The sequence below is a fragment of the Triticum aestivum genome, chromosome 1D (genome assembly GCF_018294505.1).
Source record: "Triticum aestivum cultivar Chinese Spring chromosome 1D, IWGSC CS RefSeq v2.1, whole genome shotgun sequence".
NCBI lineage: Eukaryota > Viridiplantae > Streptophyta > Magnoliopsida > Poales > Poaceae > Triticum > Triticum aestivum.
The window spans coordinates 437,730,329-437,755,299 of record NC_057796.1 but is presented as its reverse complement, the minus strand read 5'-3'; the positions used below and the strand labels follow the sequence as shown (position 1 = coordinate 437,755,299).

Here is a 24,971-nt window from a genome sequence, read left to right as displayed (position 1 = left end):
CGGTTTGAAAAGTTGAGGGACTAGGTTTTGCTGGTTTTGAAATTAAGAGACTGTTTCTACACTTTCAAAAGAATTAAGGGATGAAAAATATACTTATCCCTACTCTGAATGACGCCCAACACCTGTGATAAGCATGGGAGGCTCATTGTCATTATGTTTTCAAACTCCCCGGCTACAGAAACTGACAAATCGAAATCACAAATACTCTGTCTTGACTCAGCTACATGTTTCATACACTTTTCTGAATCCCTGTAGCTGAAGGATTTAGAAACCGCAAGTAGTCTCTAGTATAAGTCCAATGCGTTTAGCACATGACTTCTACTACCTCCATTCCTAAATATAAAACGTTGCGGCAAATAGTAGTTGATATATTTAACTTCTTTTTATTCACTGTGCATAAAAGCTTTTTATTTCTGCTTGCAACTGACATTTTATTTCTAGAATAGTTGATACATTTGATTTTTTTTATTTCACTGTTCTGGGGTGTTAGAAAGAATATATATATAGATCAAGTTCAATGCATTTAGCACATGACATGTTTACCTGCACACTGACATGGTGTGTGCAAGTTTTTTTTCCCTGAATGGAACCGACTTTTATTTACATAAGATAGTTGATACATTTGACATTTTATTTATGGGTATCCAAAAGAACATATATACATGAGGGGCGTTTTGGCTCTATGGAGCATATGCTCTCTGATGAACAGTAAATTCAAAACAAATAGTAAATAGATTTCAAAAATACTGTTTTTTTGTGTGTGGATGTTCATTTAGTCTAACAAATATGCTTGACAATTTTCATGCAACACGGGATAGCAGTGCTTCTTCGATGAAAAAAACAAAATTAAATGTAACATTTGACATTCAATTTTTTCGCACATGTCAAAATGCTTAAGCTTTTTCACTAAAACTTTGCAGGTAGCATTTGGGTGTGACAACGAACACATACTTTTAAAAAAATATGACATTTACAAAAATCATTTTTGGCGAGCAGGAGCATATGCTCCCAAGAGGCTCTCCAATATGGAGGCACATAGTTTAACAAAACATGCTATAGATCTAGATGAGGGACGCCATTTGTGGTTTATGAATCCTCATGAAATTTCTGTAATACTGGTGACTCGAACTTTCGATCAATAAATTAAGGCATGTTACCCATAAAAAAGCCGGATTGGATTTTTGATATATACATCAACTACAATGCGTGTTTATGTTATGTTTTTGACAAATGTCATGTGAGTGCACGGGAGGGCCGCGGCACACCTAGAATTCTAAGCTTTTTTTATCATGTCATTTTTTCTAGATTTTGAGGTCCAAAAATAGCAGCTCATTGAGCGGACGTGGATTTTTATAGCTCAGGCTCCCGGACACCTCCTATCATTACCATCCAATATAGCTTTGAGATCCATGCTAGACAACTAACTTATTATATGAATTTTCTCTTTTTTGTTTCTTCCAAATAAAACAACATATGAACTATAAACTTGGCAAGATAACAAAACATTCTTACAACAATGCGGGGAAAACTTGCAGATTTTTTTGTCCGGCATAAATAGAAATGGGATTTGTTTTATTCAAAAATGTTTTTTTAAATTTATGATGCACGAAAAAATCTGAAAGTTTTTTCCCACATTCTAGTTAGAATGACTTGTTGTGCTGCAAAGTTTGAAGTTCATATGTTGTTTTTTATGGAAGAAACAAAAAAGACAAAATTATTGCACGAATCACGATGCAAAAATGAATGGCTAGATAAGGAGGTGCACCTAAGCCTAAGCTCCCCAATATATTTTAGCTCATTGAGCTGAGGCTAGCAAGGCAGCAACCACGCTCTCATCATTTCCTCTCCTATCAAGACAAAGGTGGACGCCAGACCTAACGCCGCCGTTGATCTCTTATTCGAACACGTCGCCACACGGGCACACAGCCGCAACCAACTCCCCTTCCCTCGCAGGCTTGCCTCCAACCTGCAGGGTGTCAGCAGTACACACTATTGCTGCCTCCTCCGCGACGTCAGACCGACGTTGCCGACCTACTATAGCAAGTTAGCAAGGGACAACTGGTCTTCTTGCAGTTCTGCTTAGCAATTCTAGGAACATGAAGATGAATAATTGATGCATATAATGCTCATGCTTGTATAGCCATTGATGTCAAACATGTTAATATGATAGCGGGGCATGGGATTGTAATTCTGCTATACCAACTTTTTCAATCAATATATGGTCATTATGATGATCGGTTTGATAGGGCGACTCTACTAGAATCGTTCCTATGTATTCCCTCCGTTCCTAAATATAAGTCCTTTCAGAGATTTCAATATGGACTACATACGGAGCAAAATGAGTGAATCTACACTCTAAAATATGTCTACATACATCCGTATGTGATAGTCATTTGAAATGCCTAGAAAGACAAGTATTTAGGAACGGAGGGAGTACATTACATTAACTTAAGAAAATCTTCACACGTTTCAAAAATGTGTTTGTGACATTTTCAAAAAATGTTTCTACAATTTACAGATTTTTTGCATAGTTAAAAAGAGATGTTTTTTTCATCATTAGATATATGTTTCAACATGTATTTATTTTTTGATACATTTTTATTAAAATTTTTAAAATATGTTTTGTAAAAAGTGTTAAACACGTATTTGGAAAATGTTAAACGGATATAAAACAAATGTTTTCAATACATATGAAAAATGTACAACGGGTATGGAAAAAATACATATGTAGTGAGAAAACAAATACAATGAAAACTGAAAAAGGAAACAAAAAAGGAACCCAAGATACTTAAAAAAATACAAAAAACATTTGAAAAAAGCATAAAAGAAAAAAAAACGGCGAAAAACCCCCGAAGAGAAGAAAACGAAAAGAAAAAGAAACCAGACGGAACCCATAAAGCGAACGAGGACGAGCGTGCAGATAAATGGGCTGGCCCGCTAGGCGTCGCCCGTTGGCAATTCCTACTGCGCTGGCTCTACGACCGGTCTCACTAGCAGACCAGCTCCCTTCTCCTTCTCCAGTGCGCCCCGAGGCCCCCGACCAGACGAGCAGAGCCCAGCTAGGGTTTCGAGATTTCCCGTCGCCAGAATCGACCGCCACCTCGTCTCCGCGAGCACCCGCCGGCGCCATCCCTCGCCCTCGACGTCTTGCGCCCCGGCGACCCTCCCGGATCTCGGCCCCCTCCTCCTCCTCGAGCACCACCGCTGTCGATCTCTACTCGCGCCGCCCGCAGATCTGATTCCGGGGTCCCCGGCTCTCCCATCCAGGATCAGGGCCATACTCGTCGGCCACCATGCAGGTCAGCAGTCCCTGATCAATTCAATCTCCATGTGTTGCTTATTCTCTCCAAAATATTCGACAGTTTTGCTTAATCCCTGACCAATCTCCCCGAACAATTTTTGGGTCGATTTATTCTTGTCGGCTAACTGAAATGATTGATAAACTTAAAACCCGTGCTATATGCTCTTAATATCCAAAGCACTTGCTGCTACTTTTACCTTTTCGTGCTGTGTCGATGGTTAGCTTAATGTAGTTACAGTGCCAGTCTTAGAGCTCACATGTTGTTGTATGTTTTGAATTGCCCTCTCATGAATCATGATGTTCACTTCTGTTTAATATCACCAGATCACTTGTCTCCGTTTAGCTTGCTTCAGCTTAAAGACTTCAACTAGGCCATAGTCTTCCAATATACTGTCGTTTTTTAACATACTTTTACATTTGAACTGCATGGCTTGTAAGTTCTAATATCAAATCACCATTTTGAAGGCCAGCGACAGGTTCAACATCAATTCTCAACTTGAGCATCTCCAGGCCAAATATGTCGGAACAGGGCATGCTGACCTGACCAGATTGTAAGCATCTCATCTTTTGTATTCCCTCAGTTCCTAAATATAAGTCTTTTTAGAGATTCCAATAAGGGACTACATACGGAGCAAAATGAGTTAATCTACACTCTAAAATATGTCTATATACATCCGTATGTAGTTCATATAGGAATCTCTAAAAATACTTATATTTAGAAACGGAGGGAGTATTAGAGATGTTGCATTAGCTAGCTAAGTGGTAAGACTTATTCTTGATTGGCATGGTCTGGTAGGATATTAACCATTATCATGTCCTTGTATTGCAGTGAATGGGCTGTAAATATCCAAAGAGACAGCTATGCATCCTACATTGGACACTATCCAATGCTGGCATATTTTTCCATTGCTGAGAATGAATCTATTGGAAGGGAGCGTTACGAATTTATGCAGGTATGTGTGAAAGAGATGTATCTTAACTCGTCTACTGAGTTTTTAGCTGCAAATCGTGTAGGACTGAACGGTTGTATAAACGTTGATGTAAATTAAAACTAGCATCGGTACTGAATTATGTTACTTGATTGCATTAAGCTTTCACTGGTGGGATGCTAGCCTTGCTTTGGGTACTTAAGCAGTTTCACTGTTTTTTATGGAGCTTCTCTTTGCATCATAATTGGCCTTCTTTTTCATCATGACCATGTACCTTGTAAGCGCTGTTATAGTGTATCACATTGCAAGCTCATTAAATACCATCTTGTTGTTGCAAATTGTAGCTGGGCAGGGTTTCTCTGATGAGCCATAATACATTGCGGTCAGAGTATAGCTTGAAGTTGTTTTGTTTGCACGCTGCCAAAGAAATTTTTAGTGATGCGTGACAGTTTGAGGTACTAAGTGTTTATCAATAGATGTGAGATACACCCCCTGCGAGAACATAGGTTCCATACCTCTTTATTCAAGTGATATGAGAGACACTTCATGTCCATAAATAAGTGTCGTTTCAGAATGCTCAGAGTTTAAATTTATAAGTTCGATCCTAATATACACAGAACTATTGACATATTTCTCATCAAAGGGGAAAATTGTAGCTTGAAGATGTTTCGTATATCAACTAAATGGTCCAAATTAGAATGTTGGATGGTATGTCCTTCTATTAAATGGCGGAACACACTGGACTATAGCTTAAATTGTTTATTTCCTGCTTCCAAACTTATGCAAACCTTAATTCAAGGTTATCTGGCTGCATTTTGTTGAACACACATTTTACCATATACTGTTAAATAGTCTTTCAGTTTAAAACCATGTGTACATTCTGCGGTATGCAATATGGATAATGAGAGCCAAGCTAGTTATCTAATGTCAGGATTTATCTTTCCCATTTTACTGTGGTATTAATCATTCTACTAGTACTCTAGTACCCCAGTGCCACAGTGTCTATCTATAATGGAGTCTTTGCTCTCCAATAAAAATTGCAAGTAAAATTTCTCAGGGCGCAAAATTGCACATGGATGGAGAAAAATGCCGCTATATTTATCGTCCTGCAGGCTTGCGCCAAAATGTTTAAATCATTCTTTCTACTCAAACTGAAGAAAAAGTTCAACCTGTCGTACCCAGTTTTTCTATTTGAACACGTATGCTATGGTCACGGCGCTGTTGATCTGTTCATGTGTTTCATCAAGTTCATTTTATTGCCATCTGCTTTAGCAAGTTTGAAGTTCTTAACGTATTTACAAGTATATGAGGTAGTCGCCCGCCGTACGTGGCATACCACAGTTTCTCCATTTGCATGTTTGTCCACTTATTTACAAGCTGTTGTATCGACAATGTATTTTAATATAAATTATTAAAACATTTTGTTTCTGGTCTTGCAGAAAATGCTGCTTCCCTGTGGCCTCCCTCCTGAAAGAGACGAAGACTGAGGAGCTGGTGCTATAGTGCTACCTCCACAGCAACTTGTGTCCAGATGCTGTGCGTTACCAAAGTCTCAAGGCCTGTCTGGACTAGCGACATGAGCACTCTCTGTGATTGTGTTTGAACATCACGAACATCTTTGTCTAGTTTAATTTCTGGACGGCCTTGGCCATCTTGCCTCATAAAGGGGTAATGTACCGTGATGTCGTATCTGCGTCTTACTATATATGTGAACGGTATAATCGAATTGCAGCAGCGCATGTTGAGACAGGAATGTTTTTTCTTTTGAAACTAGCTTTTTTCGTAATCTTGCTAGCTGGGATTCGTTGTCTCCACCTGCTTCGCTCCATTGGTGCCTGAGGAGGAGACTGAGGCAGCCCTTGCATTTCTTTTTCGATGAACTTCATATCTGTACTCCACTACCTGATATACCTTGGATGTCAGTTTCGCATCAGTGTCTGAAGCAAGCAAAATTTGCTGTACTGTTGGTTCTCAAAATAAGAGAAAAGGTTTGCTATACTGTCGTACGTACACGAACACTGCGAAGTCTGAATGCAATTTCCTTTGCCTTCTGTACTCTGATCGTGCCAAGTATCACTCCAGTCCTCAGACCTCATTTTTTTCACTGGTGTGATTTCGATTTCTTGGGCCGGGTCGTACGGCAGCAGATGGGTAGGCCGGGCCGCGATAAGCAGGCGGCGATGCACGCACTCTCGCGGAGGGACTACTAAGCCCGTTTGTGCAGCTCGTGCCCTTCACCTCCGGAAAGAAGAAGGAAGAAAAAAACCCTCCGGAAAGAAGAAGGAAGCTGCCGGGATGCGCCTCGCCCGCGCGGCCCCTCTGCTCGTCCGCACGGCGGCGACGGCGGCCACCGCCGACCCAGCAGCGGCGCTGAAGGCGGGCGACGCGCTGCGCTCGCGTCCGCGGCGGTTCACGGAGGACGACGTGGCGGCCTACGCGGGGGTGAGCGGCGACCGCAACCCCGTCCACCTGGACGACGCCTTCGCCCGCGGGGCGGGCGGGTTCCAGAGCGGCCGCGTGGTGCACGGCATGCTCGTCGCCTCCCTCTTCCCAGCCCTCATCGCCTCCCACTTCGTGCGCTCCCTCCCTCCTCCTCTTTGCCATTTCGTCGAACAGCAGGTGGGCATGGCGGGTCAACGGGATCCCGCCTGATCTGACCGGTGCTTCTTCGCGTTTGTGCAGCCTGGGGCCGTGTACGCGAGCCAGTCCCTCAAGTTCTCGGCGCCGGTGTACGTCGGCGACGAGGTGGTCGCGCAGGTGCAGGCGCTCCAAATCAAGGCCGCCGGCGCAAGGCACATGTACTCTACCTAGCACCCCTTAGACTGTATCTTCTGTCTAGCCTTGTGCTTGCTGAAAACTAATAGTAATATCTGTTTGGCAGCGTCAAGTTCGCCACCAAGTGCTTCACGGACGATGAAGAGACACTCGCCATTGACGGCGAGGCCATAGCTTTTCTGCCCACACTGAAGCTCTGCACAGAGGCAATCGAGTGACAAGTATGTTGATTATACGTTACTGAAGAACATGCTACGATCGATCAATTTTGTATAGAGCTACTCTTATCTCACGATAAACCATCTCGTCTTCATATAAGCTTTGGGGGTGTGATTGCAATTTTGTTGCTAAATACAGTAGTAGTACTATCTGTTAGGCGACAGACTTGGTCAGCTCAGGAGCTTCCCACTCTCCTGCCCACGATCACCATGATCCCCACGTATGGGGCTGGCTACGGCCGATATATGTACCCCTTGTACCTCTCTGAATCCAATGAGAAATAGACTGCATCAGTTTTAATAATGTTTTAAATAGCGGCGGACCTCCAAATCAGTTATAGCGAAGCTATAGCAGGCTATAGCGGGCTATTTGTAAATGAGATCATTTAGCAGCAACCTGCTGAAAGGGCTATAGCCCCGTTATAGCCGGCTATTTAAAACTATGGTTTTACATGGTATCTCTACTCTTATAAAAAACCGAGTTGGTGATGATGGTGTGCCTATCGTCTTGTAATATAGACCGTCCGATCTATATCTGACGGATAGAAAACAAACTATGACAATTTTACAAAAGATACCCGCACCTCTCTCCACATTTACAGACAAGGCCTTGCCCCGTTCATCCTTATCTCCCACAACCTCATTGCTGAGCAACTAAAAAAGGAAGTCTCTGGAACAATCTAGCATGGTGGCCCTGCCGCCTGCCGGCACTGTCCATCCCCATGCCTCCGCCCAGTCCGACCACCAGTCACCACCACGCTCCACTCCTCCTCACCTTATCTCTCATCTTTCATTTTTTCGATGAAAATTCTCGAGATACCAGTTTTCCGATAAAATTCTTGAGATATCATTAGTTTTTACACATGGGATTACTCCTGCATGGGTCAATCACAACAGGTGTTTTGTAAAAAAAATGCATCTTGATGTTCCGTGCAATGCACGAGCATCTTGCTAGTCAGACATCAATCCAAACCCACTTCCCTTGCCATGACGAACACCGGCGGGCAACCACCTCCTCCTCTACTTCCCAGAGGTCCGCCAAACCGTCCCATGACCGGCGTCCAAATCTCTCCTCTTGCCACTGCCCCTCTCACCGGCGGACCAACCCTCCCATGGCTACCGCCCCCATCTCCGGTGGCCCAACCTCTTCTACCCTCGTCCTACCTTCTCTTTCCTTCAGTGACACCATTACCGACATCACCCCATTCATCCCCATCGCGCTTGATCTCAACAGCCACAATTACTACCACTGGCGCCATCTATTTGAGATTCATCTTGGTCGCTGCTCTTTCCTCCATCACATCTATGGCGACACACCACCCTCCCCCCATGATCCCCGCTGGGTCAAGGACGACCTCGCCATAATCCAGTGGTTGTACACCCGCATCTCGACCGAGCTCCTCAATCTTGTGGTCACCGATGGCGCCTCCACGCATGATATCTGGGCCGAGCTCCGCCGGCTTTTCCAGGACAACCGTGATGCTCAGGTCTCCGCTCTCAACACGGAGCTTCGCAAGATCACGCAGGGTGATCGCCCCGTGGGCGTCTTCTGTTAGCGCATCAAGGGGATTGGCGACGAGCTCCGCGAGCTCGGGGAGGTGGTTGCCGATCGCTCTCTCCTGCACGCTTTGATGGACGGTCTTGATGACCATTTTGCGCAGCGGCGACCTTGATCCCCCTCCTCTGACCTGTGCCGATGCTCGCCGAGACCCGCTCCATGCTCCGGATGGAGGAGCAGAACAAGGCGTGCAAAGCCCACGCACTGCGTCTCTTCCACACCACCACGCGCCCTGCTGCGATTGAAAGCGTGAGCAAAGAGTGGTACCCCCCCCCCCCCTCACTATCATTATAAGAGCCTGTTCGGCAATTCACCAGCTCCGCAAAATACGGGAGCGCACGGAGCGACACTTTGGCAACTCCGGGAAAATAGTCTGCGGGCCACTCCCTCCTGGATGTGGAAAGAGCGGAGCTGACTTGTTCGGTGCTGATCTGGCGCTCTAGGAGTGGAGAGCTACCGAGTGAACAAACACACTACAACATGTATACATACATCTGATTTAGAAAAAAAATTATAACATCTTATAGTAGATAACTTTAATTTTTTGAACAAATGCCCACATTCAATTGGTTGGGTGATCATTCCGTTCCATCTAATCAGCGAGTTTACCACGGCCATTGCCTCCCACATTACATATGTAAAAGTCAGACACTAAAATGCAATTTTAGTTTAGCTTGATTGGTCAGGTTATTAAGCAAAATACATGTGGTATTCACAATACTGACTGTGTTTATTAAAAATCAAGTCAGTACATTGATTTTTATGACACCACACATCTGCACCTCGTAAAGCACGGGACTGTATTTGACGATAAAGAGTTTTTTCCCGCTTTATATTATAAAGCAACGACCAAGCACACGATACAACAAGCTTGCACGGGACTGTATTGCTCATTTGACGCTTCTGACAAAACAAATGGCGTGGAGATCCCGGTGATACTATGAACTGTGAGATAACCAGTACCATCTGTTACCGTGTCCTAGATCGTCTGTCCCCGTGTATGTCTTTTAAATATAATTTGATGTTATTTCTCTCATTTCAAGGGGGGTGTCACCTCCATGTGATGCATCCTTTTCCTTCCTATTTCCTAGTCAGCTTGTTAGGCAATGGCTGGGCTCCTGGCTAGATGTTCAAATGGATCTAGAATTATCTTAATATCAAACCAGGAGCCAAGAAGAAAAACAATTTGATGCTGATATGGATGGTACCAGCCTATGAGAGGTTCAGTTGGTCCAGAAGGTTGGCCATACCAATTTTTCCTCCGGGGTCCATTGGTTTCAGGGAGTGACTTTTTTTTAGATGAAGTTTCAGGGCCTGACTAGTCTCTTCAGATCGGACCAGGGCCGTGCTATCTTAATTGCTATGTTTCAGCCAGTACAAAGTACAAACAGTCATAGTGGCCTAACTAGCTGCTGCCATTGGAGATGAGCTATACACACAGCTGGGTTAGAAAATAATATAATCAATCAATAGATCCAACAGCTCATCACTTGCAGCCATAGGTTGCTTCATGATCATGAACTTTGGAGCTAAACCTATACTCATCTGAAATTCTCAGGATCATAAGAGCTGTCCTTGACCTTTGCTTACTGCTGGGGGTTCAAAATGTTGAGAGGGGGAGAACTAGCAGTATGGGCATCTCCAAGTCCGACCCTTAAACCGCCTGTAAACGTCCGGACCGCGCGGTCGGGACCTCGGAAGCCATCCGACGCAAGCCTGTATCGGTCCGCCGAGTGATCCGGACCACATTTTTCTCACAAACCGAAACCAAACTTGGAGGGGCTTTGCAAGAGTCCAGGCACGACCACGTCGGTCTCTTACACCCATGGCCCACCCAAAAGGAAGGCGGAGCCCACACTTTTGTAACACCCACACTGTTTCCGCGCCAAAATCCTCAACTCTTTTCTTCCATCCCGTCGCTCTCCAAGCAATTCCCGCCCTTTTCCCCACTTCCTTCTTCGCTCCCGCCTCCGACGCATGGAACCAGATGAGGACCTGTTGGAGATGGAGGTGGTGGAGGTGCAGGAGGATCCCAGTATCACCCTTGCCTGGAAGATCAACTCGGCGACGCGGCAAAATCGCCGCGTCAAAGCGAAGGCCACAAAGGAGGAGAAGCTCAAGAAGCAGAAGGCTGGCGGCGGGCGTGCTGATGGCATCCATGGTGGTGGGCGTGCTGGTCGTGGACGTGGTGGAGGTCGCGGCCCTGGATGCGGAGCCCCGATGGTGACGCCCGCCGTCCAGATGCCTCCATCGCCGGAGCATTACAAGGATCCGTACTACTACGCCGCCAAGCAGCTTGGTAGGCAGGCCACGGCAACCGCCGCCGGGCAAGTGCCTTAAATCGTCGACGTAAATGTGGCGCCGCTGCTCTTCTTGGAGTCTTCTTCGCCACAGTTCGTCTGAGCGCGGACGACGGGCGAGGAGCTCATGGGTGCCCGCACACTGTTCGCTGCTATGTCTAAAGCGGCGGAGAAGGCGTACGATTGGAGCACGATATGGACATTGGATGGCCGGCTCCCGCATCCGTGTCCGTGGACTGGTCCCCCGTGTCCGTGAACAGATGTGGGAGGGAATTTACAGGTCAACATTGGAGATGCCCTAACTTCTCTAAATTGAACATAGTAGGCTCTTCTTCATAAGAAAAATCGCCATTTCTTTAGATGTTTTATGTCTTTTGATACTAGATAGGAAAAAGTACTTATTAACCCATGGCCCATGACTTTTGATCAATGTTCATGATATCGATAACTGATACCATATCGGACAGCAGGTGCTGAGTAGGGATTAATCAGTGAATCGGCCATTTAACTGAATATATTGGTAATCCATTTATTAGGAGGTTAAATAGAGCCATATCTATATGTCCTAGGTATGTAGCAACATGCAATGTACTAAGTGTCTAAATACGCAATCCTATACTACATAGCAACAAGGAAAAATAATGCCTTGATGTTCTGATGATGTTGCAGCCGACCTGGAAGGCCATAAACCGAATTAGACATAACAAATCAAAATTAGTACTTGCACATCACAAAAGAGAAGTGCAACTAAGTAGACCTTGCACAGCACAACAGCAGCAGCACCACCACAGTACATCTAAGTAGAATGGGAGGGAGCGGGAAGTGCATCGATGAGCCCTTGTACATATAAACCCACTTTGAAAAATACATTTCTAAATACTGAAAACAAATCTGAAAAAGGTTGCATGGATACGTCTTCATGTTTTATGTGTGTGCATAAATTTTCACGGAAAAATAACTTTTTATGGCTTGTGCAAAAAGACAAAAAAGTGTTTCATAAAATGCTATTTAAAAGCACTGAATTTTTTCTTTTTTAAGAGACAAAACGAAAAGACATTTTTTCACAAATATTTTTGCCGCGCACACACATTAGCGAACATGTATGCGTGGAATTTTGTTTTAGATTTTTTGATATTCTAAAACGTGTTTAAAATGCATTTTTGAAAAAAATGGGTGCATATTCCCATGAGTTTAGAATGTGCCGACTTGGGAGGGAGCGACCTAACCTAATGCGTGGCTGTGAAAAGTAGGGAGGGAACGGACCATTTTTGGGCTAAAAAATGCCTAGCAGTTAATTGGCCCAGCCGATAATTCGGCCTGACAACTGATAAATCGGCTTGTGAGATAGATTAACAGGACCTACCAGTTAATGCCTCGAATAGCACGTTCTCGTATCGGGAGGGGTCCGAATAGCAGTTAAGAGCAAGGGCGACCCATTTCGTCCGTCCACGGCCGTTTGGGTCGCTGCGGATAAAAACGCTGGCCCAATGCGCCGACCCATTCTCAAAATACTTCCGCTTCGCGTCTGCGCGGACCCATTTCCGACCCAAAATTGAGCCTGAAATGCGTCGGCGCGGACGCGCTGTGCGTCCCCTCGGTGTCCGTCGCGGTCCCACTTATCGGCCGCCCAACCACCGCCTGCGTCTTATTAAATGTCATCACCTACCTTGGGGCCCGCCTAACAGTGTGTGGAAGGTTCGTGTGGCTGTCCCTTTTAATGGAAGCGTGCGGGAGGGGGGGGGCTCATCCACTTCCAACACCCGTCCACATCTGGCCACACGGTGCTCCCTCGCCGGCAACCAGGAACCCTAGCAAGCCAAAACCACCACCATGGGGTTTTTCAACGGGAAGGGGAGGGGAAGCTCAGCGCCAGCGCGAGCTCTTCCCGCGGCTCGCCGACGCGAGCTCCTCCGCCGCCGCCTGCTAGACGCGGCTTGCCACCGGAGCGGCAACGTCTATACATACCAGTCCACTAGGCGCGGTGGCACTGGCAGTACCGCCATCCATTGCAGTATCCGGATGTCAACCTGCCGCATGGTTGGCATCTGGATCCGCAGCGGATCCCCATTCCGGTAGTGCCACGCACGGTGCGGGCGCACGTCGAGGAGGTTTGCCGGCATCGCGAGGCCCTCACTCCGGAGCAGCAGGCGACGCGTGCCTACGCGCCAGACTCCCCCAACTGGGAGCACCGTTTCGCGCTAGAGCACGAGGAGGAGCGCTGCCAGGGCGTCCACGTCGAGCACGACGTTCCTCCGCCGCCGCCTGAGGTTCTGCCCGAGGAGGAGGATGAAGAGGCGGCGTACCAAGCCGCCCTCGAGCTAGCCCTGCAGCACGCGCTGGAGGCAAGCATGATCGAGGAGGAGGCCCAATGGGATGGGCTGGAGCACGCCCTCGCCTTGTCGGCGGCGGGGGACTCCATCGACGCCCCGCTCTTTGTCCCGCCCCCGCCACCGTTGCCGCTGCCCATCGTCAAGCCCAATGCGGAGCCGGAGCCCATGCCGACGCGGAAGCGCTCGCCACCTCCGCCCACTTGGCCGGAGGAGTCCTACACGTGGACCGGTGAGCGTGCCTCCGGTCCACTACGTCGTGAAGCCGAAGGAGGAGGCGGCCCACCTTGAGCGCTGGAAGGCACACTGGCTCGCCGAGGAGGGGGGCGACGGCGAGCGGCAGATGCTTTGGGACCAGCAGCTGCGCCGCGACGAGGAGGCACTATGGTTTGAGGAGGAGGAGGAGGAGCGCGCCCGGCGAGCCGTAGTGCCGGCGTCCCAGCAGACGCCGGAGGAGGCTGCCCTGGCAGCCTACCAAGCGGCGTTCGAGTGGGCTGGTCCGGCTCCCGTTTTTATCGAGCTCACCGGTGGCGATGGCGATGGAAAAGGCAAAGGCAAGGCAGATGTCTAGGGCAGCGTGCGGGCTCAGTCTTTTTTTATGTTTTAATTAATGTTTAATTATGTTTTAAGTGGACATTGGCTGGCGGTTGACCGGCCACTTAATGTTTTATTATGTTTATTTCTGCGGCGTGTTTTTATTTGGACGCGGGTAAATTTGGGTCGGCCTCCCGTTGGGCGCACCAGCCGACACAAATGAAAAAGCGGAAGCGCCCGTCCGCCTAGCCGATCCAAACGAACAAAAAGCGGAGAAAACGTGCGTCCGTTTGGATCGGCGCGTTGGAGTTGTTCTAACTGACCATATCGGCAGTTATTTGGTGGTTTCTCAAATGTCATGAACTTCAGAACAACTCATTGCATTTGCATCCTCATAGTGGTTTTGCCATTTGGATAGTGATCTCATCCTGTGCTTCATCCAGTTTGCATTAGCATTTTCTTCCACATCGGTCAAGGAATATTGCTGTTAGGATGGCAAGTATAAGTATAGCTCCCTCATAATCTAAGAAAAAGGCCTAGGCTCTGTAGGAATGCTGTGCGGACATGTGATGCAACCCAGTATGGCAGCTGGTGAACAGGCTTTGAATGCAGTTGGCAGACGTCTATTTCATAATCTAGGAACTAGGAAAAAGGCCTAGGCTCTGGGCTCTCCCTAGGAATGCTGTGCACACATGTGATGCAGCTGGCGTGAACAGGCTTTGAATGCAGCTCTGGTATGTTTGAGCAGGATTTGAATGTAGCTGGTGAACATTTATTTCACATCTACAAGAGCTGAAGCATTCATTTATTTCTACAGGGTTGCGAGTCTTCAGTCTTCTGACCACGTACTGCCTGGTTGCACATTGAAGCCCGATCCTTGCTGCAACTGCTTTACTCCCACGGCCAGAGCAATCCACGCGAAGTCCGCTCCACAGTCGATACCCAAGCGGCCTTCATCCTTCGGCTCTTCCCTTGTGAATCACGCCTCAAGTAGATCGTTGGAGGTACTACGCGGATCTGAAGGCTGCTGTTCTCTGCTTGGGGGTAATGAGCGGGCTTGGGGGCGTGATTGCGAGTGCCGTGGGGAGGCAAATCGCCAGCAAGCTTGGTAGATTTGCCTCAGAGGAGATCACTCTGCAATGGGGGTTCAGAAAGGAGGTGGCTGACATGGAGGAGAAGATGAAGGATCTGGAGGCCGTGCTGCACGACGCTGACGACAAGTGTCGTCGAGTAGGAGAAGGTGGAAAAGTGTTTCAGCGGTGGCTCACAAAGTTCAATCGCGCCGCCTACGACGTCGACGACGTGCTCGATGAGCTGGACGCTAACGAGCTCATCAAGAAGAGCCAAACCAAGGTATATATTCAGTTACACCATGATTCTTGCATTTCCATGTTTGAAACAATGATGCTCCTGGTGTATGACACTAACTTCAATTTTTTTTTCAGGTCAAGCTATGGTTTTCCAGGAACAATCAGCTTCTCCAGCGGCTGGCCATGCCCCACAAGATGAAGAACGTGAGGAAGAAAATAGACAAATTAGTTAAGGATGGCCAGGTGCTCAATCTTATGCCTCATCAAGCACCGGCAGAAGGAAGCAGAAACACTGAAACTTATGCAATCAACATTGGTGAAGGCATGAAAACTGGAATGGTGGGGAGGGATATCGAGAAGGAGAAGATAATCAGCCTGCTACTGGCATGTGAAGCTGATGAGGATATCTCTATCATTCCGATTGTTGGGCTTGGTGGCATAGGCAAGACAACACTGGCCGAATCAGTTCTGGCAGACAAGAGGGCCGCCATCTTCGACGTCTCAGCCTGGGTTAGTGTGTCCAAGCAGTTTGATCTGCACAAAATTGGGTGCGCCATCATGAGAAGCGTGAATAGTAACATCAGCCTTGACAACTGTAGTTTGCAGTTTCTTCATGATAATCTGAAAAGGGAATTTGCTACTAGAAGATACTTGATTGTTCTCGATGATCTCTGGGAAGAAGATGGTGAAAAACTGGAAGAGTTGAAGCGAATGCTACAATATGGCCGCAGGGGTAGCCGGATTATAGTAACTACCCGAAACCTAACCGTAGTGCAAAAACTGCGCACAGGTCTTCTTGCAAATGGCAGGAACATCCTGCCTGTGCCTGAGTCTCATGAAATCAGTTTGGATGTTTTATCTCCTGATGATTGTTGGGAGTTAATGAAGAAAAGGGCATTTGGGCCTGATGATCACCAAAGCATCTTGGAGGAAATTGGAAAGCAAATAGCTATGAAGTGTGGGGGCCTACCACTTGTGGCAAATGCTCTCGGGCAAGTAATGTCCGAGTTAAGGACCAGGAGGGCATGGGAAGACATAAGAGACACCAAGGTTGATTTGGGTTTGAGAGATGCTCAGCAAAAGAAAACACTAGAGAGCCTAATGCTGAGCTATTACTACATGAAGCTGGACTTCAAAATGTGTTTCACTTATTTGGCGGCTTTCTCCAAGGGCTCCGTCATGAATAGCAACCATCTAATCCATCAATGGAATGCTCTTGGATACATTTCTCCTGGGTATGATGGTCAAAGGTGCATCAACTACCTTCTAGGGATGTCATTTCTTCAAATTCCAGGCTCTCCTTCAGTAAGTATCTAATTAAACACCATTTCTCTTCTTCCTGTTGGGCCATTGATGCATTATCTATTTGTACTACAATGTGCTTTTACCGCCAGCAACCAGCTTCCATAGATTATACACTCTCCCATGGCTCCAGATTATGCCCTACACTCTGATTTTCAATTTATGATTTGTAACTAAATGCTTTAATGTTTTAATTTTAATTTCAAATTTGGTTGTAAAAGCTCTTAAGAATCTTCTTTTTCTCCTAAAGATATATTAATAGGAGAATTTTGTTCTTAGTCTTTCATTGATCAAGGTGAGCATTTAACTGGCATGTTAAAGGAAGACTTCAAATCAAATAACACTTAGTGCATGTAAAGTGATTTAATCAGCAGTCTTGCAGTCTTTCATAATATATATTTAGTACTCCCTCTGATCCTTATTAATTTTCGATGGTAAACCTTGACATCCAAATAAATTGAACAAATTTCACATGACACACCTAGAGAATTATTAATTATACATGTATTCCTGGTTCTCGTATGCATGTATTATATATTTATTTTTCACCTTTGGATTTACTCCATAAGTTATTATGAGATACTATGTGCATGTGTGTGTACAACATTTACAAATGTCTACAGCTCGCTTTTTTTTCCCTGAAAATATAAGGCTCCCATAGATGTCAAGGGAGCACTTAATGAGTATTTTTGACCTAGTAACTCATTAATAGCAGGTAGAAGGACCGCATTGAAATTTTGAAATCTAGCTGTCATACTTTCTGCTCTTAACTCTTGACATTTCTTTTCTAATTGCATTTCACATTTTACTTCTGCAACACTATTTTGATAGTAGTTACCTCCGCAGGTTAGTCCAAGTCCAATGCATGCCCGAGCTCCTGGGGAGGTCATCATGCATGATTTGGTTCATGATCTGGCATCAATAATTGCTGCTGATGAATTCATTGAACTGGACGCAACAAACAAGTCCAACTGGAACAAAGCTCGTTATTGCCGACATGCACAGTTAACCAACTATAAGAAGGATTCCGAGGTTTTCAAATATCTGCCAGACAAGGGTAGATCCCTCCATTTTAGGGATTTAGTGAAACTGCAACTCCCTCAGAAGGCATTTTCTCGATCCAAATACATACGTGTCTTGGACTTTGGGGGTTCAGCTGAAGTGCACTCTGCTTCAAGCAACGTAGTGCTTCCATCTTCCATTCATCAGTTGAAACTGCTTAGGTATCTTGATGCCACCGGCTTGCCAATCACATCACTTCCTAAGTCATTTCATACACTTCAGAATATTGAAACTCTCATTCTGTCCAATTGCTCACTTGAAACCTTGACTGATAATGTTTGTCGCCTCAGCAAGCTTTGCTATTTGGACCTATCTGACTGTAGCAGCCTTAGTAAACTACCTACATCGCTAGGGGAGCTCTCCAAACTCTCTTTCCTCAACCTATCAGGGTGTTCTCTACTCCAAGAGTTGCCCCAATCAATCTGCAACCTTACATGCTTATGGCACCTAGACATGTCAGATTGTCGGAAGCTTCAACAACTCCCTGATAATCTTTGGCACCTACTCAAACTCTCGTTCTTAAACTTGTCAAGTTGTTTCAATCTCGCCAAACTACCTGCCGATGTTAAATTCCCATCTTTAGAGCATCTGAACCTATCAAGTTGCCATGAGCTAGAAAACTTGCCAAAAGATTTTGGCGTTCATAAAAAACTTGAGTTCTTGAACCTCTCTGATTGCTACAAGGTCCCGATGCTGCCGGACTCATTTTGCCAACTTGACCATTTGAAATACCTAGATCTTTCGGATTGCCATAATCTCAAAGAACTCCCTGAATGGTTCGGTAACCTCTTGGAGCTTGAATATTTGAACCTAACAAGTTGTTGTAAGCTCCAAATATTGCCCGAGTCATTATGCAAGTTGTCTATGCTGAGGTGTCTATATCTGTCATACTGTGTGAGCTTGACAAGGCTCCCTTCCTCATTTAGTGACCTTAAGCTTCAAACACTAGACATAAGTGGTGTATTATCTCTCCGTGACTTGCCAGATAGCATTGGTGGCATGACTAGTCTCACCCAATATATTGCTGATCCTATGCCTGCTACTTTGGCTGAAGAGTCTCGAGCCATGAAGCAGAGTCTAGGTTTGTCGAGCTATGTACACCATCATGTACACGAGATAGACAGTGGAAGATGTAGCAGTATAGTGGAGCTTGTAGGATTGACCTGTTCTGAACTGGTCCTGAAAGACCTTCAGAATATCAGGGACCCGGAAGATGCTGACAGAATGAAATTGCGTGATAAATCAGATATTCGAATATTAGACCTTTTCTGGCAAAAAGAAGGCAGTGAATCTGTCCTTGAGAGGCTTGTACCTCCCCGTACTCTTGAACATTTTGGGCTATATGGGTATATGGGCAAGGATTTTCCTAATTGGATGTCTCACATGTCCTCCCACTTCCCTTCTCTCAGCATACTTGTTCTCCATGATTTGGAAACATGTGATTATCTTCCTCCATTTGGAGGGCTGCCAAATTTAAGATGCCTGTTTATGATGAGAATACCCAAGATCAGGAAAATTGACAGGGAATTTTATGGAGAGGGTGGGCCTTGTATGAAATTAAGAACGCTGCAACTGATATCGATGGAGAATTTGGTGGAATGGTGGACAACAAAGTCTGGTGAAGAAAACGAAGAGTTTTTAATCCCTAATTTGCATAATTTGGTGCTCGAGAACTGCCCAAGGCTGAAGTTCCTGCCGTATCCCCCAAGAAGTATGAGGTGGAGCTTGGAAAAGAGTGATCTGGCTTTGCCTGAACAAGGATTTGGGAAGCTTTTGTCTCACACTCTTCCTTTTGCGATGAATATATGCAACTGCAATTTTTCTGAGGACAAGTGGGATGGACTTGAACACTTATCCACCCTTGAAGAATTTATCGTTAACTCTGTCAGCAGCTTGAGGTCATTGCCAGAAGTAATTGCATGTTTCAGCTCTCTCACAAGACTATATTTGGTGTCGCTGAAGGACCTGGAGAGACTCCCAGTTTGGTTGGGGTGCCTCGTTTCTCTTGAAATGTTTTACATCCGAGATTGCTGCAACATAACGTATCTACCAGAATGTATGAAAGACCTCACTGCTCTTAGAGAGCTGAAGTTGATAGAGTGCAAAGGCCTAAAAAGCTTTCCGGGATCATTGGAACAGCTGACTTCCCTTGAAGAAATATACATCAGAGATTGCCCCAACATAACGTACCTGCCAGAATGTATGAAAGACCTCACGGCTCTTAGAGATCTGACGTTGATGGAGTGCAAAGGCTTACAAAACTTACCGGAATCATTGGGGCAGCTGACTTCCCTTGAAGAAATGTACATCAAAGATTGCCCCAACATAAAATATCTTCCAGAAAGTATGAAAAGCCTCACTGCTCTTAAAGAACTGAAATTGATACAGTGCAAAGGCCTAGAAGAATTACCAGGATCACTGGGACAGCTGACTTCCCTAGAAGTAATTCACATCAGAGATTGCCCCAACATAACATATCTGCCAGAAAGTATGAAAAACCTCACTGCCCTCAGAGAACTGAAGTTGATAGAGTGTGAAGGCCTAGAAGAATTACCAGGATCATTTGGACAGCTGACTTCCCTAGAAGAAATTCACATCAGTAATTGCCCCAACCTGACATGTTTGCCTGAAAGCATACACAGCCTCACCTCCTTGAAGAAGCTCCACATTAGAGAATGTCCAAGTTTGATTGCAAAATACGAAGGAGAGGATGCACACAAGATTTCTCATATCCCTACTGTCGAATTAGTTCCAGATGTACTTACAGCATTTGGTCGTGTTATAAATGCCTTGGCTGGACTTCTTGAGGTGCAGGAGGGGAACAATGTTGAACAAGCGTCTGGTTCTGGTTCCAGTTGGACCTGTGAAACAATGTTAACAGCCCCTCAAGAATGTCCTCAAAATGTTGACGGGCCATCCTGTAAGCTTTGACCGGTCATTTGAATCCATAGCATGCCACACGTGGTTGAGGCTGGCCCGTCCATCCCGGCTGCAGAGGAGGTAAGCTAGCTACTTGACTCCTTTTATTTCACAAACATTCTCTGTTTAGCCTTGAATTTCAAATGCTCGCACTGCAATTTGACCAATTGGATTGCTTGTTGTATGCATTAGCACTTTTTATTCAGTTCTTTCATGAGAAAAGTGTATATTAATATCATGTAGTTGTGTAACAGATAAAGTAATAGTTGAATAGATCTCATCTAATTTTCTGAACTTTCTGAGATTAAACTTGCATGGAAGAGCTAAACAAAGGTGGATGGTGGATCGGACAACAGACTTAAGTTAAATGCATACATCTTTTTATTTATTTTCTGACGTTTATAATACTTGGCTGAAAATAATCCATATCTCTTCATGCAGGGAACACCCATATCATCCAGCTGGTATGAGAATGACTGACATGGCATCCAAATGTTGCATACCATGTCAGTTTGAGCTTGGTTACCAATCACCATGCATGCATACAGGCTTATAACATCAATGTTGGTTAAGCTCACTCAAGATGACCTGCCAGATTTTGTAGAAGATCAATTTGAGATTCTAATGTGGAATCAAAGCTCAATAAAGCCAGCTTGAAGTAGTGCCTGACACAGCTTCCTTGGATTCTGTAGGAACACATTCTGAAGGTGGAAGAACTCTGAAATCAGGGCTAATGTTGTCTCACTGCACTTGTTAATTACTGTTTTAGATCTGGAAGGACAAGTCCTGGCCCTGCACGAGGAGCCCCTGCTGTCCGAGTCAGCGCTGCAATGACCCCGGTTTCTGTGAGGCCACTGTTGGTTTTGAAGGTGCCTGCAGGAAGTACTACCGGGTGGGCTGCCTTGGCATCACGAATACTGGTCCGTTGCTGTCTAAATTGTTTGTTTTTCCCTCCTGGTGACTTGTACTGAACGATTATTTCATGATTCAGGTGACTCGAACACCATGAATACCACGGCTGACTACCACTGAAGACAAGACGACTCGTGTTACCTTAAGGCGCTGATTGGATTGGCGTTTCACAGCGACATACACCTGTAATATATGCGGACCTCCATCCGTGGTTTTCATTTCCATGCAAAAATCAAGCGTGGCCGGTGTTGTACACCACTAAACTAAATACAAGTGTATAAAAATACACTGATACCAAGCGGGAGCCTAAGTTATGTCAGGTTCTTGGCACCAAATGTCGGGTCTCCTGCTATAGTTAGCTATGTATTTGCTGTGTTAAGTTGGGAGGTGCTCTGCAGATAATACTTCATACCGATTTTTAGAAGTAACTTTAGTTCGATGGAGCAGGGCAGCTCCGTCTGCTCCCAGGTTTTATCTCGGATACGCAACTTGTTTATTTCCATGAAGCTATCATAGTTTGAATGGGTAAGTTTGGTCCTTGTTCTGAGATAGGAGTATATGCGATCACTTTTCATCAGCAATGCTTCTCATGTTTTTTCTATAGATTTTTTACGAGTGTTTGTTCTGCAGAATGATACAGTAGTCATTGATGAAAAATAGAGAAAGAAACCATACGAACGAAATCACTAATTGAACTCTTTTTTTGAAGGTTTGAGAAGTACTCATTGCAAAGATCACTTTCACCTTTTCAGGTTGTGACAAGTAACGCGCTGCATATGTGCCACCTGTCGCAACCTGAAAGTTCCCTTTTTTCATAGACTATTTATTCAAAATGTTTTATCTCTTAAACCGTGTGTTCAAATACCGTTGGATTTCTCGCGTCGAGATCGTCAAAACTAGGTCCCATATTGATAGGTTTTGCCGAGCTTTCTTTTTCACGAAAAGAACCATACGAGAAAACCAAACTGGGAGCCTGGTTTTTTTCCCTTTCTGAAAGAGGCCTAGCCGTGCCTCTTGCGGGAGCAAAACCGTGCCTCTCGTGAAATAAGAAAAAACAGAAAACATGTTTTTTTCATTTCCGGGAGGCATGACTGTGCCTCACGCAAAAGCAAAACCATGCCTCTCGCGGAAGAAAAAAATGTGTTTTTTCGTGTGAAAAATATTTTTTTCCAAAATAAATTGGTCCAAAAGCTAAGGAAAACCAATGAAAAACCAAAAAGTTGAAAAACCCGGCAAAGAAACTGTTTAAAAAGCCGAAAACGCATGCGAAAAAAATCGAAGGGAGCGCCCAGAGCACGACACGAGCCCACCCGCAAGTGATCGTTGCGAGGCTCCTGAAGGAGCACTCGTCAACTAGTTTCTCTCCCAGACGAAACTAAACATGGGCATCCTCCGGGTACCGGCTGGGCTTTGAAAAGCCCAACCTCAAAATCTCAAGCCCGAGCTAAGCCCGAAACATATTGAGCAGTGCATTTTTTATATTAAAACAATGAATTTCAATATATTTAAATGATATATTATACCTCCAAAATCACTAATTAAGGAGTACCCCTTGCAAAAATCACTCCCACCTTCTAAGCTGTGACAAGTGGTGTGCGCCACTTGTCGCAACCTCGGAGTTTTTCCTCTTTTATCTCTTAAACCGTGCGTCCAAATTTTGAACCGTTCTCACCATTGGATTCCTCGCGTTTAGATCTTCGAAACTAGATCACATGTTAATAGGTTTTGACGAACTTTTTTTTACGAAAAAACCGGAAGAAAAAACTGTACCGGGAGCATGGTTTTTTTTCTTTCCGAAAGAGGCACGGCCGTGCCTCTTGCGAAGGCACAATCGTACATCGCGGAAGCAAAACCGTGCCTCTCACGGAAGGAGGAAAAATACAAAAAATGTGTTGTTTTTTCGTTTCCCATAGTCGCGAAAGCACAACCGTGCCTTTCGCGGAAGCAAAATTGTGCCTCTCGCGGAAGAAAAAACGCGTTTTTTCCGTTTCCAAGAGGCATGGACGTGCCTCTCGCGAAAGCAAAACTGTGCCTCTCACAGAAGCAAAACCATGCCTCTCGCGGAAGGAAAAAAACACATTCTTTTTTCGTTTCTGAGAGGCACGGTCGTGCCTCTCGCGAAAGCAAAACCGTGCCTATCGCGAAAAAAAACGTGTTTTTTTTCATTTCCGAGAAGCATGGCTGTGGCTCTCGCAAAAGCAAAACCGTGCCTCTCAAGGAAGAAACAAAAACGAGTTTTTTTCACGCAATTGTTTTTGTACAAAAGCTAAGGAAGACCAGTGAAAAACCAAAAAAATAAAAAAAAACTCGTTTAAAAAGCCGAAAACGCGTGCGGAAAAAAAAAATAAAAAATCCGAAGGGAGCGCCCAGAGCGCGACACATAGCGGCGGCTAAGACACGCTAAGTGGCGCGCTCTCAGTCCACCCGCAAGTGATCGTTGCGAGGCTCCGTAAGGAGTGCTCGTCAACTAGTTGCTCTAATTATACCTCCTTATAAAATGGCAGACGCTAGGAATCATCCGGCTGATCCGTGCGTGGGATTAGCCGGGTGGGCAGCACTCGATCGTCTTACTAGCCCGTATTATAAGCCGTTCGATTCACCCGTCAAACCTGTTTGATTCATTTCTTTTAGGGGGTGCGGGTCACGACTCGCGGCGCTGGTACTGCTTTCACATAAGAAACAATTCCTTATTTAACATTATCTTAAATTTTATTTCCTTATTTAACACTGAAAAATTATTTCTTCCCTATCTAACAACGAGTCTAATTTTTATGCCTTTTATGACACTTTCGTTCATTTTAAGCCTAAATGACACCTGAAAAGACCCTTTTGCCCTTCATGTGATATATGTGTGTGCGGTGTAGTAGAACACAAATGCAACATCAGTGCAAGGGCAGCGCAGCACATACACATGCACGCGCACACACACAGCAGCACACACGCACGTAGCACACTCACAGGCAACAGCACACACGCAGTAGAAGCACACACAGAAACGCAACACACACGCAGCAGCAGCACACACAACAACACGGACGCATGCAGCACACACAACAGCATGGACGCATGCAGCACACACATACATGCTACAGTGCGCACACACACGTATACGCGCAGTAGCAAACATACATGGAGCCGCACACACGCACGCGCGCGCACACACACAGCAGTAGCACACACACACGCGCGCACACACACGCAACAACATACAAGCGCGCACACAAACATACCACATGAGGGCAAAAAGGTCTTTTCATGTGTCATTTAGGCTTAAAATGAACATAAGTGTTATAAAAAGCATAAAATTTAGACTCATTGTTAGATAGGGAAGAAAATATTTATCGATGTCAAATATGGCATAAAATTTAGACACGGTGTTAAATAAGGAATTCTCTCTTCACATAAAGCTACGCACACGGGACACAGTGAAGAGCTTCTTATTTAGCTAAGTAGCAAAGTCATCTCGTATCAGTTAGTACGTAGCAAGTCACCCATTGCCTAATAAAGAAATTAGCAAGTCATCC

The 24,971-nt window shown here is 45.2% G+C and overlaps 3 protein-coding genes across 6 annotated transcripts; all 3 read left to right on the top strand.

Moving 5' to 3' along the window:
* Nucleotides 1–2,980: 2,980 nt before the first annotated feature.
* LOC123182694 (uncharacterized protein At4g14342) lies at nt 2,981–6,003 on the top strand. Its single transcript, XM_044595350.1, has 4 exons — nt 2,981–3,299; nt 3,767–3,852; nt 4,131–4,254; nt 5,670–6,003. The coding sequence occupies exons 1-4, from the start codon at nt 3,294–3,296 to the stop codon at nt 5,715–5,717; spliced, it is 264 nt and encodes an 87-aa protein (XP_044451285.1). The 5' UTR covers nt 2,981–3,293; the 3' UTR covers nt 5,718–6,003.
* A 460-nt stretch (nt 6,004–6,463) lies between these two features.
* On the top strand, nt 6,464–14,894 carry LOC123182693 ((R)-specific enoyl-CoA hydratase). Of its 2 annotated transcripts, XM_044595349.1 has the most exons (4): nt 6,464–6,804; nt 6,913–7,028; nt 7,112–7,226; nt 14,760–14,894. In XM_044595349.1, the coding sequence occupies exons 1-3, from the start codon at nt 6,526–6,528 to the stop codon at nt 7,221–7,223; spliced, it is 507 nt and encodes a 168-aa protein (XP_044451284.1). In that variant the 5' UTR covers nt 6,464–6,525; the 3' UTR covers nt 7,224–7,226; nt 14,760–14,894. The 2 variants fall into 2 exon arrangements, with proteins under 2 accessions (XP_044451284.1, XP_044451283.1); XM_044595348.1 differs by lacking the exon at nt 14,760–14,894 and having other exon boundaries at nt 7,112–7,524.
* LOC123182691 (putative disease resistance protein RGA1) lies at nt 12,833–21,969 on the top strand. 3 transcript variants are annotated; one of them, XM_044595347.1, is made up of 7 exons: nt 12,833–13,153; nt 14,947–15,295; nt 15,388–16,557; nt 17,401–20,536; nt 20,977–20,999; nt 21,305–21,455; nt 21,527–21,969. In XM_044595347.1, the coding sequence occupies exons 1-7, from the start codon at nt 12,912–12,914 to the stop codon at nt 21,565–21,567; spliced, it is 5,112 nt and encodes a 1,703-aa protein (XP_044451282.1). In that variant the 5' UTR covers nt 12,833–12,911; the 3' UTR covers nt 21,568–21,969. The 3 variants fall into 3 exon arrangements, 1 of the variants encoding a protein (XP_044451282.1); XR_006492282.1 differs by lacking the exon at nt 12,833–13,153 and having other exon boundaries at nt 14,924–15,295; nt 17,401–20,616; nt 20,977–21,098; nt 21,228–21,455; XR_006492281.1 differs by lacking the exon at nt 12,833–13,153 and having other exon boundaries at nt 14,924–15,295; nt 17,401–20,616; nt 20,977–21,455.
* Nucleotides 21,970–24,971: the final 3,002 nt, after the last annotated feature.

Coding starts and splice junctions, on each gene's coding strand:
- LOC123182694 (XM_044595350.1), top strand. Junction 3,853..4,130: donor CATGCTGACCTGACCAGATT/GTAAGCATCTCA, acceptor CTTGTATTGCAG/TGAATGGGCTGTAAATATCC. Junction 4,255..5,669: donor AGCGTTACGAATTTATGCAG/GTATGTGTGAAA, acceptor CTGGTCTTGCAG/AAAATGCTGCTTCCCTGTGG.
- LOC123182693 (XM_044595349.1), top strand. CDS start 6,526: ATGCGCCTCGCCCGCGCGGCCCCTCTGCTCGTCCGCACGGCGGCGACG. Junction 6,805..6,912: donor CCCTCATCGCCTCCCACTTC/GTGCGCTCCCTC, acceptor GCGTTTGTGCAG/CCTGGGGCCGTGTACGCGAG. Junction 7,029..7,111: donor GCCGCCGGCGCAAGGCACAT/GTACTCTACCTA, acceptor TCTGTTTGGCAG/CGTCAAGTTCGCCACCAAGT.
- LOC123182691 (XM_044595347.1), top strand. CDS start 12,912: ATGGGGTTTTTCAACGGGAAGGGGAGGGGAAGCTCAGCGCCAGCGCGA. Junction 15,296..15,387: donor TCAAGAAGAGCCAAACCAAG/GTATATATTCAG, acceptor TTTTTTTTTCAG/GTCAAGCTATGGTTTTCCAG. Junction 20,537..20,976: donor AAATGTTGACGGGCCATCCT/GTAAGCTTTGAC, acceptor CTCTTCATGCAG/GGAACACCCATATCATCCAG.